General features: G+C 33.7%; 1 protein-coding gene and 2 pseudogenes across 1 annotated transcript; 2 read left to right on the top strand and 1 right to left on the bottom strand.

Moving 5' to 3' along the window:
• The first annotated feature begins 4,525 nt into the window (after nt 1-4,525).
• LOC18052372 lies at nt 4,526-6,583 on the top strand (annotated as a pseudogene).
• A 5,636-nt stretch (nt 6,584-12,219) lies between these two features.
• On the top strand, nt 12,220-16,168 carry LOC18052371 (1-aminocyclopropane-1-carboxylate oxidase homolog 4). The gene is made up of 3 exons (XM_006448114.2): nt 12,220-12,790; nt 15,138-15,525; nt 15,668-16,168. The coding sequence occupies exons 1-3, from the start codon at nt 12,270-12,272 to the stop codon at nt 15,914-15,916; spliced, it is 1,158 nt and encodes a 385-aa protein (XP_006448177.1). The 5' UTR covers nt 12,220-12,269; the 3' UTR covers nt 15,917-16,168.
• Nucleotides 16,169-16,214: 46 nt separating this feature from the next.
• On the bottom strand, nt 16,215-19,698 carry LOC18052370 (annotated as a pseudogene).
• Between the last annotated feature and the right edge of the window lie 972 nt (nt 19,699-20,670).

The raw sequence follows: 20,670 nt of genomic DNA, 5'->3' as shown, positions 1-20,670 counted from the left end.
GATCCAGCGAGAATGAGGGAGCACAGAGCCGGGAGAGTCAGGAAAAATGGCGTCGAGAGAATGAGGTAGAACGGAGCTGTGACTGACTGGATAAGCTGCTGGGATTTGTTGTATGGACAGATCGGAATACGAATATGCTGCTGTGTGGTTCCCGTTTTGTGTCGTTTCCGTTGCTGTCAAAGAAGGGTAACGTGAGTGGGAAAATGATGCTGTGAATTGGTGTGATGTTCAAAAAACAAACGTGTGATTTTCCTTTTAAAGCTTACACAAAACGCACCGTTTTGTGCAAACCTTTGTGCGCAACTTTGTGAGAACATCATTTTCCTTAGCTTTTTCAGTCTTCACATCTCCTGTAAATTGCATGGATTTGACAGCAGCCACTATAACTTTGCTATTTAAATCTCATATTACGACACCCAAGCCTGCTATTTGTTTTTCAAAGTAAATAGCAGCATCAACAGTAATAGGTGGAGAGCTCTAATTCTGCCCTTTCTTTGAGTTATGCTTCCCCCTGGTCCTTGCCCTTGCTGTTTCACTCTTTTGTAAGCCTTCACCACAACCTCTAATCTTGTGATAGTCAGAAAAAGATCAAACGTTTTTCCCCCAAAAAGTTGATTATTCCTACCATACCAGATAGCCCAACAAAAAGCCACAAGGATTTCAATATCTGACTTGCTCGACTTCTTAGCCATTTCATGCGTAATATCCAACATGTCTTGGTTATTAGCAACATCTGGGAAACATGCTTCAAAAGGAGCATGAATGAAGAGCATATATATATATATATAATTATTTGTTATTCTTATTTTTTTATTTTTAATTAATTCAATTATTTTATTGAATAGGGAATTAATTGAAGATTATAGATAAAAAAGGAATGAAGAAGTTTAATTTAGGAAGTAATAAAGATTAAATTAGAAATCAATTTCTTCAAATAATGAACGGTGTATATGCATTTAGAAAATAAAGATTCAATTATGGCAATTGCATGTGCATAGTTAAAGGAACCCTGAGCAATTAAAAGTGGGAACAAAATTAATGGTAGCGTGGCAACTAATTTAAAAAGGAAGCTATTTGATTCTTTTACCTTATGAGTTGGTGACTTGACGTACAATTATTGTAACTATAATCCATTAAGAATTCGGCTTATGGCAACATATAAGGATGAAATAAGAAGCAGCAGCATTCAACAGATAGAGGAGCAGCGGCAGCACATCAATTTTCCATGGCTAATTTTATTTCTTTTATTGCTCTCAATTCAAGTATGTCTAGCTAAATTTCTTATACTAAAGTTAAGGATGAAACCTTACTCAATAAAATAATTATCTTTTTATTTAATTAATTCCCTACATATGCTCTTTAATGTTTGTGGTTCTTATTTCACATATTTAGTTGAATATAATTAAACATTTTTCACCAATTCTGTCATGCATTATTGATTGTTAGGATTAATATTTGACTAAATTTATGCTTGGATCTATAAGGTTTATATATGATTACTTTTGATTATGTGTCTTTCAGTAAATTGTTTACACAGAGTACTTAGGAAAACTTTGACTTTTTGTTATTCAATAAATTTACATGAGATACTTAGATATTATACTATTAAGTAGAAGAAGAACTTACACAAGATTAATTTTAATTGGGCTTAATTTTTATATCCATGAGATGACATAAATTGATTTCGAGTTGTCACTCTAAAATCATGGATTATTTGATAATTAGATAATTATTAGTTGAATATTGGTAGATTCTGAAACCTTGGTAACCTTTGTCTTATTAAATTTTCCTTTACTTTAATTGTTTTATTAGTTTAATTAGTTTAATTTCTCTTAAAACTCAAATTGTTCAACTAGATTATGATTAATAGTAATTTTAGATTTAAATTAGACTTTTCAATTAAGCAATCCCGATGGTTCGAATCATTACAACTATTCTATTTCTAAATTTGTGTGCTTTCGAGTATATTAAAAATGTGCACAATAATGAATCCATATCTTTTTCGCAGCTTTACAGTGTATCAAAGCATGAGATGTGCTTTCCACTCCTTGTTTGCAAATTTGACAATTAGGCGGCAGCAAATTTTGAGTTGCTCTCCACATAAAAATTTTGATCTTTTCCAACAATTGAAGAGTCCATAACAAGTTCTAGTGATGAAACCCTTTGGATGAGCAGCTTGACTAATCAGGATACTTGATCTTAAAGCTAACTGATATTCACTTTTCACGAAATATAATCCTTTTTTATCATATTGCCAAATTACTTCATCCATTATTAATCTTCTAGTTAGTGGAATTCTCAAAATCCCATTTGCATCATCTTCTGTAAACCACTGCTTCGCCTTCCTTTGATCCCACTGATTTTTAAGATTAATGAGCTCTGAAACAGTAGCTTCTGCAGACAGATTTTGGATTGAGAGTGGCTTAAAGGTTTCTTGCCTTGGAATCCAATTGTGTTTGCAGATTTGTATCTTTTCTCTATTACTAATCCTCTGTTGGGAAAATATGCTCTTTAAAAACATATGTGTTTATTTAATTGTAATAAACAAATTTTCTGATTAATAAAATAAATGAGGTATTTTATTCAAATATCTTAATTGCATTAATATTTGTATTAAAGTCCATTTAATCATATTATATGTATTTATGTGATCACCATGTGGATTCACAGAAGACATAAATACAAGTTATCTTATGATTAAATAAATTTAGTTTGCAGTTGATAAATAAAGTTGGGCACTTTATTTAGGTATAGACTGTAATAAATTCATTAAATGATTTGTCTTAATCATGTATGAATTTATTGATGTAGTACGACTACATTGAACAGGATCACATATGAGATTTAATTAACTTTGTAATAAATGTCAGACTTATTAAATCTCATAGGCGTTGATTTTACTGTAATCTTAATCTTGAGTTAATTATGATTTCATGATTGTAATTGTTATTCCATTTGAGTTACCAATGGGCACGACACATCCTTGTGGTCAAGATTATCCGGTATCTTGGTGGGAGTAATTATGAGTATTGGAGTTATGGATTAACAATATAGAATTTGTACAACACATCTCTTGATGAGTTTTCGGCACTTAATCATAGAATTCTCTGGCCAGAGTGTGTCAACATATTTAGTATGTTGAAAATGATCATTAGAGAAAACCAGTAAGGATCAAGGAATAAGATGTTATGAAATTAATTGGACAGTTGAGATATCAATTTAATTAACGATGTGGTACAAAGGATTGTGCAGTAAAGAAATCAATGTGGCTTGGGACGAATTATTATTCGAGCATACAATTATGGAAGTCAGTTCCAATCTTTTAGTGGAGTAGATTTGGAATTAAATAATTGGGCTAGTTTAATTACAGGCCTAATTATTGTAGCCACTATTGTATGTTCCCAAATGATCCCCGGGTTAGCTCATTTAATTGACTGCACCACTACTGGACTAATAAGCAAGATAACTAGCTATTTGGGTCAAAAGCCTAAATATATCATTTAGTGGGAGGCTCCATTTAATAAGCTTATGTGTAAGGAGCCTTATGTTATTTTACATGGTGGGTCCCCTATTAAATGAAAAGTAACATGAGTTTTATTTTGGGCATTATTTGGAGCCCAGGGTTTTCACTAAAGGGAGATATATAAGGCTTATTTTCTCTAAAGAAAAGAGAGAAGCCACTTTATACAAATCGGAGAATAAGATTTTTCTCTCTATTGTTGAAAGAAAAATTTTCTCGTGCTAGTTGCTTTGGTAGTGATAAAGGCGCCCACACGTCAAGTGCAGATCGAACCTGAGTCATAACCTGGAAGATCATTGGTGACAGTTCGTGATCTAACAAGCGTGATGGTGACGGATCGTGATCTAACAGGAGTGGTGGTGGCGGATCGTGATCTAGGAGCCTAAATCACTTCAGCGGAAAAAGCCAACTTGAATTTTCAAGGTACGATTTCTGGATTACGTATTCCTATATATTATATGAGAGCGGTTCTTAAAAGGTTTTATAAAATTTTAAAAACCTGATTTTTCCCTATCATCCTCCACGTGATTCCTTTTTGTAGAACCTATCTTCCCCACAATATAGACCTCCATATATGTACGAATAGATCCGGCTTGAGCTTGTAAAAAATCAGAATTCTTGTAGTACCTAATAATTTAGGATACTGCAGCAATCTCTACCCTTGCTTTCTTCTTTGAAGTATGTGATGCCGACATTTTTATCTGAGCGGATTTCTTTGAAGCACGTGATGCCTGAGATCGTCATTGATTTAATTGCTGAAATATGTAGAAATGAGGTAATAATTCGGAGAGAGCATGATGGGCCTTTCTATCCGAAAGATTGGGAGTGATGACAAGAAGGTTAAAGGAGATGGCATTATTTGAAAGGAGGTTGATGGTGGGTCATTACTGTCACTCCGCAATCTGACCCATTGGCGATCTTATCAATAATGGAATACCAACTTTTTAGTATGATCATAAGAAAAAATTAATTAATTATTATTAACAAAATCTCATGAGACGCCAAGGGCCAGCATTGAAGTTGCCAATCAAAAGAAAAAAGTTAATAATCTTTGTTAACCACATGCAATTTTGCTTAAATCATATCTAAATTAAACCTAAAAGAAGAAGAGGAAGTGCTGCGTCGCCTTTCTAACGAGAGCAGTCTATTGAGGCAAAAACCATGATGACAGTCACAGAAGCAGAATCCTACGACAGAGCCAAAGAAGTTCAACAGTTTGAGGAATCAAAAATCGGAGTAAACGGTAGTCGATTCAGGCATCACCACCATTCCCCGCTTCTTTATCCACCCACCCGACGCACTCTCCGCCATCCGACGATCCAAATTAAACACCAAACCCGACCCTGATATCATCCCCATCATTGATTTTTCCGGAGCAGATTCTGAGCAGTTGCGACCGACGATTGTTGAAAAGATTGCACGTGCGCCGCGTGAAATTGGGTTTTTTCAGGTTGGTAATCACGGCATTGGAGCAGATGTTCTGGAGCGCGTGATTGGAGCTGTCAAAGGGTTTCAAGAACTACCGCCGGCTGTCAAGGCACAGTTCTATGACTATCTAAGAGATCGGAGCCGTGGGGTATCCTTTTCTAACGTTGATATTTTTCACTCTACAGCTGCTAGCTGGAGGTAAAAACATAAGATTAAAATTTTCTGCTTATTTCTCAGATTTTTCTGAACATAATTTTTAGATTTTATTTTTCGTTTCTGTAGTTTTTTATTTTGTAAACTTTTCTTCAGGAAAAAAAAACACAAAGAAACTAATTTTTAGCCAGTCCTATACTCCTATGAGTAACAATCAACAGTTATGTTTGCAATCATTAGAGTTGACAAATTAAGGGCTTGTGTGGGACTTGATCTTTTATTTTATTTTATTTTTTTTAAATTATTGTAAACTTAAAATGAATTAATAACAGAATACAAATAAACATAGGCTACTATGTAAGTCTAAAAAAAAAAGTAACAGGATACAAATAAAAATAACAAGAAGGACGTTGTAATTTAACTTTGGCAAATGACCATATGATTACAGATACACAAATCCCTCAAAAATTAAAATTTAAACGCCACTTAGAGATTTTTACATGAAGCTAGGCTACTATTGTTTTTATCACTGAAGCGTTATTACAATAATAATTATAATAACAATGTCGGGGCCAATTTTCTTGTAATGACTTTATAGGGACACTCTGGTGATGAGACGGGGTCCGACCCTTCCAGAGCTAGATGAATTTCCTGAAATACGTAGAAGAGAGGCATTGGAGTGGAGCCAGCATGTGAAACAGATCGGAGAGCTTTTGATGGGGCTGTTGTGTGAGGGGTTAGGATTAGCGACGGGGAGGATGAAGGAGATGACCTTCATTGATGGAAGGATGATGATTGGCAACTATTATCCGTATTGTCCACAACCTGATCTAACGGTGGGGATTCCATTTCACACGGATCCGGGAGCATTGGCGATTCTGCTTCAGGATCATCATGGCGGCCTGCAATGTTAGTGTGGTGACGATTGGGTGGATGTTAAACCTGTTCCTGGAGCCCTTGTTGTTGATATCGGGGACGTTTTTGAGGTAAATAACTTGGTTATAACTTTTCAAATGTCAAACGTTTCAAAAGTAGTTTTCTAGTCTTTTGATTAAAGGTTTGTTTGGTATTGACATCTTATAAGTCATAATTATTGCTATATATATATAACATAAAATTGTTTGTATTCGGGAAATACAATTAATGAATGTTATTTTTTATCAAACCAATTATTTTGGCCTAAAAGTCACAATTATAAGTGTTTATCAAACACTTTCTAACAATAATTTTGAAGTTATAATTGTCCCACATCAATACCAAACAAGTCCTAACTAATCTTATTTGTTATAGATTTTATCAAATGATGAATATAAAAGCATGGATCATAGAGCGTTGGCAAATTCGTCCCGAGAAGCACGGGTCTCGGCTGTGGTTTTCTTCGCACCAAGCGATAGGGATCGTTTGTAGGATGGCAAAAAAACCCGACCCGAATTTTTCAGATTTTGACCCAAATTTAAGGGTCAAAATTCTGGTTTAAAAATAAAAGCCTGATCAAATTCGGATCAGGGTTCGGGTCTTAGCCGACCCAACCCATTTACTTAATAATTAAAAAAAATGTGTGTTTTTATTTGAATTGTGTGTCTTTATTTTAATTAGACTTTTTTTGTTTATATTTAGTTATTTATATGATTTTATGGTTGAGATATTGATTAGAGCAATTTTTATATTTAATTTTAATATATTAGAGGAGGTAAATTTAAATTATTTAAATATTAAAAAAATTAAAAAATATATTTGGTAGGGCTCGGGATTAGATGAAAATTCAGACTTTTTATCGAGTTCAGGTCCTTTATTTATGTTGTACCCAAGCCCGTGCCCGACCCGACAATTTGCCATGCCTAATCGTTTGCTGGGACCATTCCCTGAGCTAATTTCGCCAGAGAAGCCAGCTCGTTTTCGGCAGTTCACACGTGCAGATTATATCAATCGGTTCTATACCAAACAGTTGGATTAAAAAACCTTAGTTAATTACTATAGGCTTTAATTAAGAAGATCAATAAAGATACATGTGTGTGTACACACTATTAATGCATTTCTGTTTATGCTATTTTTTCACTTAAAAAAAAAACATTATTTAATCGCCAGCAGTGTCCACAAATCCACATCACTATTAGCTTTTATCAAATCGCCTCCATTCACGGCAGTTATTCAGTTACATACATACCACCAAAACGTGGCTTCATGCATGGTTTCTTCTTGGAAGTATAAAGCCATTTGTCTATTCCATGTATGAATTTTTCTTCTCAGCGAGTACTTTAAAAAACCACTTGTCTACATTTATCCGTGCATGAAGACTTCTTTCTCATGTAAAATTACATATTAATCAATACTACTAGTTAAGGTAATTTCAATGAAGGGGGAAAATCAGTATTTCATCTCTCCTAGATATAATTTTAAACCATACTTAGATCCCCTATTAAACTGGTAGTTACATGTTTCATCTTTGCCCATTAAATATTAACAGAAAAAAATTAATTTTTTTGTTCATTTTTTATTAGGCTGGCGCTAAGTTACGTTGAACGTAACTTACGGCCAATAATACTGTTGCTGTGAGAGGATCGTAAGTTACGTTCAACGTAACTTAGGGCCTCCCTTTTTATTATTAAGAATTCTACCCAATTCATCACTGCCATTGTCCCCACAAATCAGTAGCTGAATCTTCACTATTGGCATCATCAACATCATATGGATCCTTATCTCTATCTAAAGGTTCATGCTGCAAAGACTCCTGTCTCTTATCTCTCTTTCTCAAATTCTTCACCACTCTCGTGATACCAATGGTGGGGGTATAGGGGCATTTGACGGTTCATCATGAGATCGGTGATGTGTAAATGATATGTTTTGTTTTTTCGTGTTTTTCAAACAAGTTGCGTTACGTCTAAGAAAAATATTCTAATTTCTGTGGGTGAGATTATTTTGTTTTTGTTTTTTTTTTTCAAACGAGCTAAAGTTACGTGCAAGAAACTAATTATATAATTTCATCACTAACAAACCGACAAACTGTAACAGAAACATGCCTAAACAGGAAACAACCACTTTTTTTTTCAATATTTTTTAAATTATATTACTATTTAAATCACTTATTGAACTCTTAGATGCTGCCATCGACAATAAGTGATTTTTTTTTTATTTGAGTCTTCTTAAATTACATTTAGAGTAAGGGTAATTTTTAGGGACCTCCCCTGAGGTTTGAAGTATTAACACTTTGATAGAATGTATTGATGCAATTACACATACTTCCCTCGCTGTTAATTACCAGTTAAATTGACCGATAGTTGACTGTTAAAATTACTAAAACACCCTTCCCATAAAAATAATAAATTATTAAATAAAATGGATGAGAACCGATGGGTACAAGCAGCTGATGAATTGCCATAAAATATAATCAATCTTTTCACCAGCTACCACAGCTTAAAATAAACCAAAAAAGAGAATGCAGTAGGAGTGGCAAAGAAAAAAAGAAAAAAAATTGTGGAACCAGCATGAAATTGTCGAAAATTCTAATAGGTGCCGAAAACATGCCATAGTAATTTAAAATAAAACCACTACATCTCTATAACTAGGAGATGCCATATAAGCTACGATTTTGTTCGAGTCTCTCTAGTTTCCAACTGCAAATTAATCAATTACGGACGATGATGACGCAAAAGAATTCAAAACAAGGATAAGTCAAGAAAAAATATTGAGAAAAGATTTTTTTTTCTCTCTTTTCATTCCCTTGCTCAGTGCAGAACAACTTCATAACAATGATAAACCCACTAATTTTTAAATCAAAATTTACATAAAGGCTAAAGCTTTCTATCATTACACTTTAATTAGCTCAAAATGAAGAAAATCAAAACCCACAGTTGTTGAAATCAACATGCACAAAAAAAATTTCAAAATACAAAGAACCCATTTTCAGGTTTAATTAACCCAGGTTCAACAAAATCATCTACATATTATCTCTTTCTCACTCCTGTCGCAGATGAAGTCGTTTGCCATTGGTACTCGCTTCTTGGAAGACTTGGGCCACCATCAGAACTCATCTTGTTCGTAATTGAAGCTAAAATGTTTTTTAATCTTGAAAAGGTTTTGGGCAAATGCAGCTGCTTCTTCACAGCCTTAGGAAGGCGAAAATGGCTGGGTGTTGCTTAGATGAAAGAGAAAGCTAAGTGCAGGCTTTATTTTGTGAAGATTTTTTTTACTTTTGTCCACTGGTCATTACACACCACTAGATAATAGAGTAAACCAAGCAAGGTTTCACAGACATCAAGAACTTAAAGCTTTAATTTTGAATTATTTTGAATTTTAAATAAGTTTTTACATATTTATCCTTTTATACTAACACCATACGTATTTTTATACTAACGACAAGGGAGGTATGTGTAATTATATCAATACATTCTATTAAAGTGTTAATACTTCAAACCTCAGGGGAGGTCCCAAAAATTTATCCTTTAGAGTAACTTGCAGAAAGTAGCATTCACTGATTAATCTACCTAATCTCATCATTTTATTATTCACTTTTACATTTAAATATGGGGTTGTAAGTTATAACAAATATAATTTAGTAAAATCCTTTCTATTTTTCCTTCCTCAAACAATTAAGCTGGGGTTACGTGTAAGAAAAATATTCTATGAGTGAGATTATTTTATATTTTTCCGTTTTTCTGTTTTCCATACGAGTTGGAGTTTCGTGTAAGAGGCTAATTAAGTACGGGTCAAACTACTTTGCCACGGTTGCAAGGTACCCATAAATTTATCATTTTGCGTTGTTGCAAGGTACCCATAACTTTATCATTTTGGATCCAACGCAAGAATTACCCACGTAAATACAACGTTAGGGATGTATTTATTTAGATTATTAACATTGTAATCCGTCTTCTTTCCTTGGAAAAGCCAGAAAAGAATATAATGATTATTATTATTTCACTCTTTCAACCCCAAAATAATTATTTTTCTCTCTCCTCTTCACGGAGTAATTTTTACATTTTTATTTTTTTCTCTCTTAATTGTTTATTTTATCTTTTCCAAAATAAATATTTTTACGTATTGGCTAAGTTGTTAAATGATATGAATAAGGAATAATCAGGAAATTTTGAGAGGATTTTAATTATTGATATTGGCCAATTACAATGCATGATTCAGTGATCGTTCATGAGAGCCGCAACCCCTTAAATTCAAAATAAAGTCTGTAATTACTCCATAACTTCAAAAAACATCTCTCGATTTATTCCATAAATACATTAATATTTCATAATTCCCCAATTATTATTATCAATTCTCAAATCTACTCCCATAACATTTAGTTCATAAAGTATATAATATTAAAACCGAACTGAAGAGGAGTTGTTGATTTCTCTTGTTTTATTTCTCGCAAACTTATAGTACCTTATCATTTCATATATATTTGGAAAAATCTACAGAAACTTATAATGAGTTTTACAATGATATAATTCATATAAAAATTTCTAATAACTTTGTTGATTTGATTTTTATGAACTAAAATGGAAATTACAAGAGTTTTTTTTTTTTTTGCATAACAAATAAAACAAATAAAGCAATGTTCTTTTAATTGGTTAAAATCTAAGAGAGTTACTCAATACTTGGTTAAACTTATTTCATATTAGGCCAAAAATTTATGGTTCCAATTTGAGGTGAATAAGCTGTTTTAGTTTTTGCACTTGTTCAATCAAATTCAAATAAAAGTAATAAAATCCTAACGAATTTTTAACAATTGCTTAAGGATTTTCTTTCTAATGTTAATGATTGAAAATTTGTGATTTAAGATAGTTGGGACGGATTAGGAATCTCTCATAGTCTAATCTTCGAGAGCAAAATTCGCCCAAGTAATAAGTGGTTAATGTAGTTAGATCCTATTATATATTAACATTAAATGATAAGTGAGACAAGATCTTTAAAATCTTAGGATAACTTAGATTCAATCGGGATTTGGAAAGGATTAGTGAGATGTATCTATCTATATGAGATGCTACCTATGCCTTAGCCTCTGTGAACTATGTGCCTAAGTCTGAAAGTAGTAGGAGTGCTGGTGCTAGTGATGCCTTTACTCTAACTAACTTTGCTTGTGCATCTGTCCATTGTGCTCCAGCTCACTTCGATGCCATTCTCGTCTAGACACCTCCGCGAAGTAGATTGTTAACCACACTTTCCCTCCCTCAAAACAATAACTTGATTGAAACCCTTTCTTTCTTCTTTCGCATTCGCTGCCTCATGTGAGCTATTGACTAGCAAAAAGATCGATAGGGGAAGAGGAGGATGAATGCAATTCAATTCAGAAATTGATAACAAACCTACTCAAATAGCTAGGAACTTAGGTAGGACTAACTCCTTGTTCGAAATCCAATCTCAAGGAACGCTCAATGTTGCTTTTGAGGTAATAGAACGAAAACTCTTTACTTAATTCTCTTAATTAGCGGTAGTTCTCTTGAAAAAGGGAAAGGAAAGTAGAACTCACTCCCTCCTTACTTATTGTTATACCGCTGATGCTGGCTGGTAGATCACAACGAACTATATACTTATATGGTGGATGTGCGTCTTGGGTTCTTTTCTTTTACCTCCAACTATATATTAACACTAAAGGATAAGTGACAAAAGATCTCTAAAATCTTAGGATAACTCAGATTCAGTCGAGATTTGTGAAAAGATTAGAGAGTATAGAGACAGAGATAAAAGTTGAATCTTCATTAACTAAATAAACTTACTATTTTTTAGAGACATCGTCCAATCACTGTAACAAAATCAACTTAAAAATAAGGGATTAAATAAAACTAGCAATAGAGGAAATCTAATTGATTGAATTGTTATAAACCCCTCTTATTGTCTCTTTTTTTTTTTCCTATACCCCCTCTTATTGTCTTTGAAAATTGAAAAATATCAAATTATCTATGAAATTCTATCAAAAAAGACTAAGAAGAAATAAGATTAAAGAAGAAAAAGGAAAAAAAAACGTAGAGGAGAGGGATGGACAACAAGGGAGAAAAATGTTTAAATTAGGGTTTATATGTTAAATTTCAAAACCTATAATTTTTTTTAATTTTCAGGAAACAACAAGGACCGTAGTGTAATAGAGTCAAAATCGTGGTGATGTAGAACCGTCGCAAGGTAGCTTTGTCCGTAATTGTTAAGTAATTGTATTACCAAACTAGTGAAACAAAACAGAAAAATGCTAAAACCACTCCATTCATTTGTTTCAACTCAAGATATCAAATATCAATTAACAAGAAGAGCTACAATCATGAGCCTAGAATCATACGACAGGGCCAAAGAAGTGAAACGATTCGACGAGTCCAAAGTCGGGGTCAAAGGTTTAGTTGACTTGGGCGTCACCGCCATCCCCCGCTTTTTCATCCACCCACCCGCCACTCTTGCCGATCTCAGACCCAAGTCAAAGACCCGGCCCGTCTCTGATGTAGTCCCCACCATCGATTTATCGGGCGTTGACTCGGACGATCTGCGGCCGACGATTGTGGAAAAGATAGCACGTGCCTCGCGGGAGCTGGGGTTCTTTCAGGTTGTGAATCACGGCATCGGAGTTGAGGTCTTGGAGCGTATGGTTCGGGCCATTAAAGGGTTTCATGAACAGCCGCCAGAGATCAAGGCGCCGGTGTATCGGAGGGAGAACACCAAAGGCGTGTCTTACATTTCCAACATCGATTTGTTTCACTCTAAAGCTGCCAGCTGGAGGTATTCATTATTTAAACAAAAAACAAAATAAACTTTGATTATTTATGCATTCATGGTTAAATGATCACTCGCGGTTATCTATAGTTCTATATTCACTTAATGCATGTACGATATTTATTTAATTATTTTAAAAAATATCACATAATTAATAGTTATATTTAATTTATACACACGTCTTATAAATGCATTAAGTAAGTATAGTTTAATAGAAATATTCTATAATTTGTTGTATTAACTCATTGTTTTGCACCAAAACAAACAAATGTTTGTTGAAACTTGAAACCCAAAAATTGATACATCGAAGACAGATATTTATAATTGTGTATAATAAAATTTTAGGGTAATTTTTGGATACCTCCCCTGAGGTTTGGCCTCGCTACACTTAGAGAGAAACTATGAATATATTGACATATAGCACCCCTGACGTGTATGACTGTTAAGTTTGACCGTTCATTGACTTTGAAAGTACCAGAATACCCACGAACTAGATAAGATCTGACAAACTAAAAAAAAACATAGTTAAAACCACCCAAAATCAGAAATTTTTTAATAACAAAATCCAAATTAACAATTATCATGAAACATTCCTTTTATTACTTTCTTTTGCTTTTCTTAATTTTCTTAGAAATTAAACTAAAGTAAATTATTTTTTTATTATTCAAATACAACAAAAAATTGCTTTAAAAAATTTCTTTCCTCAATATCCTCAACTAATTAAAATTACCACAAAAATTCAGTTTTGTTTGCCAGTGTCCTCATCTAATTCCCAATTCAATCATTCGAATCCAAATATACTTCCCTTCAAATCCAACCCATTTGAATCCAAAGTCGACATGCTTCTCTTCAAATCCAATTAATTGGACTCCAAATTAAACCCTTGTGAATGCAATTCCCCATAATACGCGCTCTTTAATTTCACAAAATCAGTTTGAATCTGAATTAGCACCTTATAAAGCTCCATGGCATGAATCAAGGTAAAGTTTTGAGAGTTATAATTTTGATAATTGGCCAAGAAACTAACGCCAACATTAGCAACACTAACTCCAACACCAGCATCAGTAACAACAACAAAATAAAAAAAAAAATTAAAAAAAAAGAAAACTATAGAAAAATTAAACAACAAGAAGGAAGTTGGTTGGCCATTTATTCAACTTCTATCATGGTGGCAATTGGTGTGGTAGATGCGGCTGTTTTTATGCCTTGGTGTAAGCAGAGTGTCGGCAAGTTGGGAGGAAAGGAACAACTATGGCTTGGGGTTTGCTGGCAGGCAGCGGTGGTGCTACGATTCATGAGTGTTGGCTAGTGACAATGTCAAGGGTTTCAAAAGTTAACTAAGATGGCGGTGGCTGGGTTTTGTGCTTGTATGGTGGTCTCTAGGGGTTACGATTAGTAATGATTGTGGTGGTTAGGGGTGGAAGGTAGCAACGGTGGTTTGGAGTGGGTGATGATGGTTGCGGCTATTGATGAAAAAGGAAAGAGGAAACGATTGGGTTTTTACTGAATTTTTTCTTTTTTAATTGATTAATTACTTTACTGCCCTTAATTACCAAACGACACCTTAATGATTATACACGTTAGGGGTGCTATATGTCAATATATCCAAAGTTTCTCTCTATGTGTCGCGAGGCCAAATCTCATGGGAGGTATCCAAAAATTACCCTAAAATTTTATCTGCACACTCTTTATGTAATTGTAAAAGTAGTAGTAGTAATAGTAACAATAGACTTAATGCTAAAACAAAAGCTAGTGGGTGTAAAGATAGAATAATACATTTAAAGTTTTAAAATATAGCACACTCAAAAGAAAAAAAATCTTATTTGTTTAGATCAATACATAAAAATTATCTAAGATTATGAAAATTATTTGTTTACAAAGTTATATTTATTTATTTAATTATTTTTTATTTTAGATTATGGATAAGATATAATATGGTGCTCATGTAATTACATTTTAACTTATTTTGTTATTAGTAAGTAGTAATGCCACATTTATAAGTTTAATTTTTTAATTAAATAATTTTATTTTTTTGCGTATTCATGGATTTTTGCGGATTTGTAAAAGTAAATCCGTATCAAATCCACTGATTGTGGATTTTTAAATTTTCAATCCACCGATCGAATTTTTACGGAGCAGATTTTCGTGAATCAGACGGATTGAGCAGATCGGATTGAATTCTAAATACCACTAAATACAATAGAATTTTGTTTGTAAAAATTCTAGAAGGTCACGAGGAAATGTTTGAAGATAATATTCACTAACTGTGACAAAAAGCCAAATCTAGGAGAAGTAAATGAATTTTACCAGTATCATAAGTAAACAGAAATTTGCTGATTGCTTAATTTTACAGGGACACACTGCAGATAAGGCTAGGTCTGACGGAACCAGAGCTTGAAGAAGTTCCTGAAATATGTAGGAAAGAGGCAGTCGAGTGGAACCACCATGTAAAACAGCTCGGAGAGCTTTTGTTTGGGCTGCTGTGTGAAGGTTTGGGGTTGAAAACCGATAGGTTGAAGGAAAAGACCTTCCTGGAAGGGAGGATGATGGTGGGCCATTATTATCCCTACTGTCCGCAGCCTGATCTGACAGTGGGGATCACATCTCATACTGATCCAGGGCCATTGACAATCTTGTTGCAAGATGATAAAGGTGGGCTGCAAATTAAGCATGGTGAGGAATGGGTGGATGTTAAACCAGTTCCAGGAGCTCTGGTTATTAACATTGGGGATATACTTCAGGTATATTAAGTTTAAAGTGTTGTTTGGTCTTCTATCCTGAATTTGATTATCATAGATATAGGATTCTCATAATGTCAAATTGTACAATAACTTCTCATGCATCTTTCACAGCTAACTCTTGACATTATGTTTGCTTTTTCAGATTATGTCCAATGATGAATACATAAGTGTAGAGCATAGAGTATTGGCTAATTCGTCCCTGGAACCACGAATCTCAATTGCTGTTTTCTTCAATCCAAGCGAGAGGGACAGCCTTTATGGACCATTCCCGGAGCTGATATCCCCAGAGAAGCCAGCTCGTTTTCGGCAGCTCACATACACAGACTATGTAACAAGGTTCTTCACAAAACAGTTAGATGGAAAAACATTGGTGAATTACTATAGGCTGTAAGAAACAAAACTTGGTAAATCTGGTTGTTTGTGCCTGTATAAACTATTCTTACGTAAGAATAACAATTCAATTGTTCGTCTCATTGAAACTACAGTATGTATATTGTTGCTATTCACTAATTATAGCAATGCTGGGCTTCACTGTTCTCTTTAGTAATGGATAAGGAGAGCGTTGCCATGCTTATTTGGAAATTGGAACCACCTACAGCTTTAGAAATAATAAAAAAATCTTGGGCACGTGGGATTCTTGTTCTTTTATCGGTTTTCGATTTTATATCTGCGTGGTTCGTTTCTTCATCATCGGTAGATTTAAACAAGTCAACATCTTATCGTCACCGTATTTTTAGTTCCTTTTTTATATCGTGAGTTTAACCATTGTCCCTTTTCTTAACTCTCAGACGTATCACCCTCATCTCTTGAACTGGGAAAATCATTGGATTCAGAAACTTCATCCCATGAAGTTAGTTGATCATTATCGTCCTCATTCCCTTCCTTCACAAATCTCCCACATATCTGCGTCTCTGTTTTTACTCTGTCTATCCAGCCCCACAGGTTCACAATAGTTTGCTCCTTTTTTGGCCATACGCTTCAATCTACTGTGATTAAAATTGCCTCTATGTCTGTGTTCTGGCTGAGCAGATGTGTAAGAAGGGTTCAATGCCTTTGGTCGTTTATGATTACATTTCAAACATACCATGTTTCTTCTGAAATTGATGAAGTTGCACCTGCAAAAAATAATAAACTTTTCGTTGTAACACATTTTTGACCGAGAAACTCTCTACGTATTGATTTTCAGAAAGTTATAAAGATGTGAAAAAAAATACTCACGATTCACATTCCCATTCCCCCGGATTGAGTTGTCGCTTTGGTGGGTTCTCTTTGCATTGCCGACATATTATATTCTTTGCAAAATTCAAGAAATTGCATCTGCAAGAAGTTAAAAGGAGAAAAACTGCAACAATGATTAGAAACTCAAAATATCTCAACAACTATTACTTGTCGCATATCTCAATAACTATTACTTGTCGCATATCCAGTCCCCCTTCTTCAGTGGAAGATGATCTTGATCTTCCTCTAGTTGCTTTAATCTATCAAGAAATAAACTATCACAGCGCAAGCACCTAATGTTTCTTGCAAAATTTAGGAAGTTACATCTACACACAAACAAAAAAAAAATATTAAGACAAACAAAGATGAAAGTTCGTAATCTTTACTGGCTCAGAAGTTAGCTGTAATTACTTGGGGCAGTGCCAATCGCCTTGTTTCATAGGAACATTTGTGCAGCTTTTTTTTTTCGGATTTACATGATCTCGAACAGCTGTTCTGCTATTCATGGGTTCAGAGTTCAGGGGATCAGAGTCAGGTTCCTTGGTGCTATACTCAACTATTTGTTTTAGCAGTCTTCTCACTGCTTCTTTAACCACTTTGTTTAAACATGGCTTGTTCTCCACCGCAGCAGTAATAGGATCAAGTCCATATGTTAATAAAATACGCATGACATCCACTGTTCGCCCACCTTCATCTTCACATGGCTTCACAAATGCCCTTTCACAGTTTCCTCTCAAGCTGCAGGAGCTGCAAACCTACTAAGACAGTTATCCATAATTATGAAATGTGCTAAGTGAGTTCTATTTAACTGAAGCATCCACTCTACCAAAGAAAATGAAAAAGAAAAAATAGAGCATGAAAAGGTTCCTTTAATTGGGTAAGTCAATGTAAGTAATTGTTGGGTGCACAAACATTTCCTTCGTCAATGTCCAAATGAGCCCTCAGCCGCTTTCCAGAGTTTACAACTTTCCTGTCTATACTCGGACATCCACATCCGACAACCATCTGGATGTCTTTCCTTGAGAAATACCTGGCAGCATGATGAGCGCAAGTTCTAAATTTTCAAGGTTTAGAATCAAAGGAAAACAATATAGCCAAGGATGACATTCTATTCAAACATATACCACTCTAACTCAAACAGGAACTCAAGATAACTAGTTGCCAGGTCTCAAGCTCTCTTTAGCCAATGAAGCATCAGGAAATTGTCAAAAGCAGCGGTCATAAACTATGCCCAAAACAGACATCAGTTGCATTCAAATTTGCAATGGAGAAACCACATCTATTTTGCTAAAATCCATCTCTTAGCCTTCCCTTATCAAACATTACTTTTTGCAAATGTCTTGAACTCCAAAAAGTTAATCGTTATGAAATGGACCTGATCGGATCCAGCACAGAACATAAAATCTTGGGTCTCTACTAACCTGGTATATATGTGTAAGATAATTTTTTTCACAACGTTTCCCTATGGAGAAAAAAAGAGAGGTACATAGATCTAAAGTGCAGTAGCACTGTGTGTACTGTCATTTGGGTAAGAAAGGAAGAGACATCAGAACTTCATCAGTTTTTTTTTTTTCACAATTACTTTCTACTTTTAACTATTTTGCTTGTGGAGGTAGTCTTAAAGCCAAACCATGGTAAGGGTTTGTTTTCTAGGTGTTGTGCTTCTGATTAATTTTTGAAAGCACGACAGGTAAAGTGTTTGGAGAACACCTACTTTTACTTGACAACCAGTGATTCTATTACAAGCCAGCTGTCGATTAAAACTATGAAGCCTCAATCTCTAATGTACCCTAAATCTTGAAGTTTTTTTTTTGCTTTTTGTGTGATTATTTTCAGCTCTAATTTATGAGTACTAACCTACATTTAGCACATTATTGCTGTAACAGACGAGACAACCAAGGGCAAGCAAGGAAAAAATTTTAATCCTTTCAGGACTTAACAGCTGAGAACATAAAAGCTCCAACAATCAAACCTGTTAAAAATTCCAAAGACTAGAGCGAAAAAATAAATCTAGAAAAGCGTCAATAATCAAATTTCCAACAACATAAATAAGTCTTCCCCAGGAACATTTGGTGAAAAAACAGAGCCGCCAAAGAGAAAGGATAGTATATAGACCACCTCTAATCAGGATATTTACACATATTAATAATATAGCAAGTAAACGAATCTATTGATGAATGACCATATGCCCAACTACAAGCCAGAGTACGCGACTCACATGTAAAGTTTACCTCTTTGAAAAAGTAGAACTTACCATTTGAGATATTCTAAAGAGCTAAAACACAATTAGCTTACATAATTCTTACATATCCCTACAGAAAAGAGCAAGCAAATTTCAAGAAAAACATTGTATGTTTCTCTCTCGCAAACCTAAAATCAAACAGGTGGCACGCGCCCTTCAAAAAGAAGAATTATATATTAACTTGATAACTTAAAATCAAAGCCTTGATTACCTTATAAGACTATAGCGATCCCGTCCAAAATTAAGGCACGCCGTACGGATACAATTTGCTTCCTTCGAACCCAATTCCTCATTTGGTTTATTAAAAGGGTTTCCATCTGCATTAAAATACCCTCGTTTGATCAAGCACTCCATCAATTCCACCCATTCAGGCCACAGATGCGAAATCTGAACCTTTGATTCAAATCCTTTACTGGGTCCAATAAGATTCGACGTTTCTTTGGTTTCTGAAGATCTTTGGGCATCTTGGTTTGTTGATTTTGAGGATTCAAGCTCTTCCAGTTCATTGAAAACGAAACCTGGCCTTGAATCTGGGTCTAGGGTTTTTGTGGAGTTGTGAAGATAAGAAATGGGTGTTAAACATTTAGGGTTTCGTTTGAGAGCAGGATAGAGATATCCATGGCTGGTTTTGAAGATCTTGTACATTTTTTCTCTGTTTTTTTTTTGGCGGGAAAATTTGTGAGTTTTAACCGTCATTTGAATCTCTCTTTTATCAGCGCGGAAATTTTAGTGTGGAATTTCGTAAATTGTCAACTAATCGATTATATTTCACAATTTATTTCAAAGAATATTTGAATTATCAATTATTTTGATCAAATTTATTTAATTTGAATTATTTTTGTAGATTCGTCATTTAGGTTGCATTTGATTTTTTATCTAAAATTTGAATATGTCTGAATTTAACTGAAGTCTAAATAAATCTAAATAAAAATATTTGAATGACATGTTTGTTTTTTCTTTTTTTAACATTTGAACAGAAAAGTTTAAAAGCTAGTAATTTGATATAAATATCCTTTTAAGTGGTGCATATATTTATTCTTTACAATTTATAATTTTCACAACTTGATTAATTTGATAGCATTAAAAAAATATTATCACTATTGATTTTAATTTAATTTTGTAATAAAACATGTAATTATAACATTAACTTTTTATTATAATGTCAACACTATTGTTTTAGTTTTGATTCATCACAATGGACATAATTTAATTTGTTCAATATTTCAGTTTAGTTAATGTTACCATGTGAATAAAAATTTAAAGTAATTAAAAAAAATAACTTCAAGCATAATATAAAATTATTAGGTTTATACATAATATTAAAAATACATGAATTCTTAAGGTTATTTTTTAGATTTGAAATTAAAATTTTCCATTCAGATTTCAAACTTCAAATAAAAGTGATTTTTTTGTACTTTTTTATTCAAATAAAATTATTTAATAATAAGTGATAAATTAAAAAATAAATAATCTAAAATAAATAAATATCTAAAAATAATAATTTTAGATTTTAGATTAAAAAATAAATAATATCTTAGTCTATGTAATATGGTAGGACCTACAAAATTAATATAAAAGATAGTGGATTCTACCGTGAGATTCATTTAATTTGTCAAATGACATTACCTGAGTGGCTAGTCCTACGATAGTTGGTGTCACACGACTTTTCTTTGTGATGCGGCAAG

Source organism: Citrus clementina, unplaced genomic scaffold (assembly GCF_000493195.1).
Source record: "Citrus clementina cultivar Clemenules unplaced genomic scaffold, Citrus_clementina_v1.0 scaffold_2, whole genome shotgun sequence".
Lineage (NCBI taxonomy): Eukaryota > Viridiplantae > Streptophyta > Magnoliopsida > Sapindales > Rutaceae > Citrus > Citrus x clementina.
This window is presented reverse-complemented; position numbering and strand designations above follow the sequence as displayed.

Coding starts and splice junctions, on each gene's coding strand:
- LOC18052371 (XM_006448114.2), top strand. CDS start 12,270: ATGCTAAAACCACTCCATTCATTTGTTTCAACTCAAGATATCAAATAT. Junction 12,791..15,137: donor TCTAAAGCTGCCAGCTGGAG/GTATTCATTATT, acceptor TTAATTTTACAG/GGACACACTGCAGATAAGGC. Junction 15,526..15,667: donor ACATTGGGGATATACTTCAG/GTATATTAAGTT, acceptor TTGCTTTTTCAG/ATTATGTCCAATGATGAATA.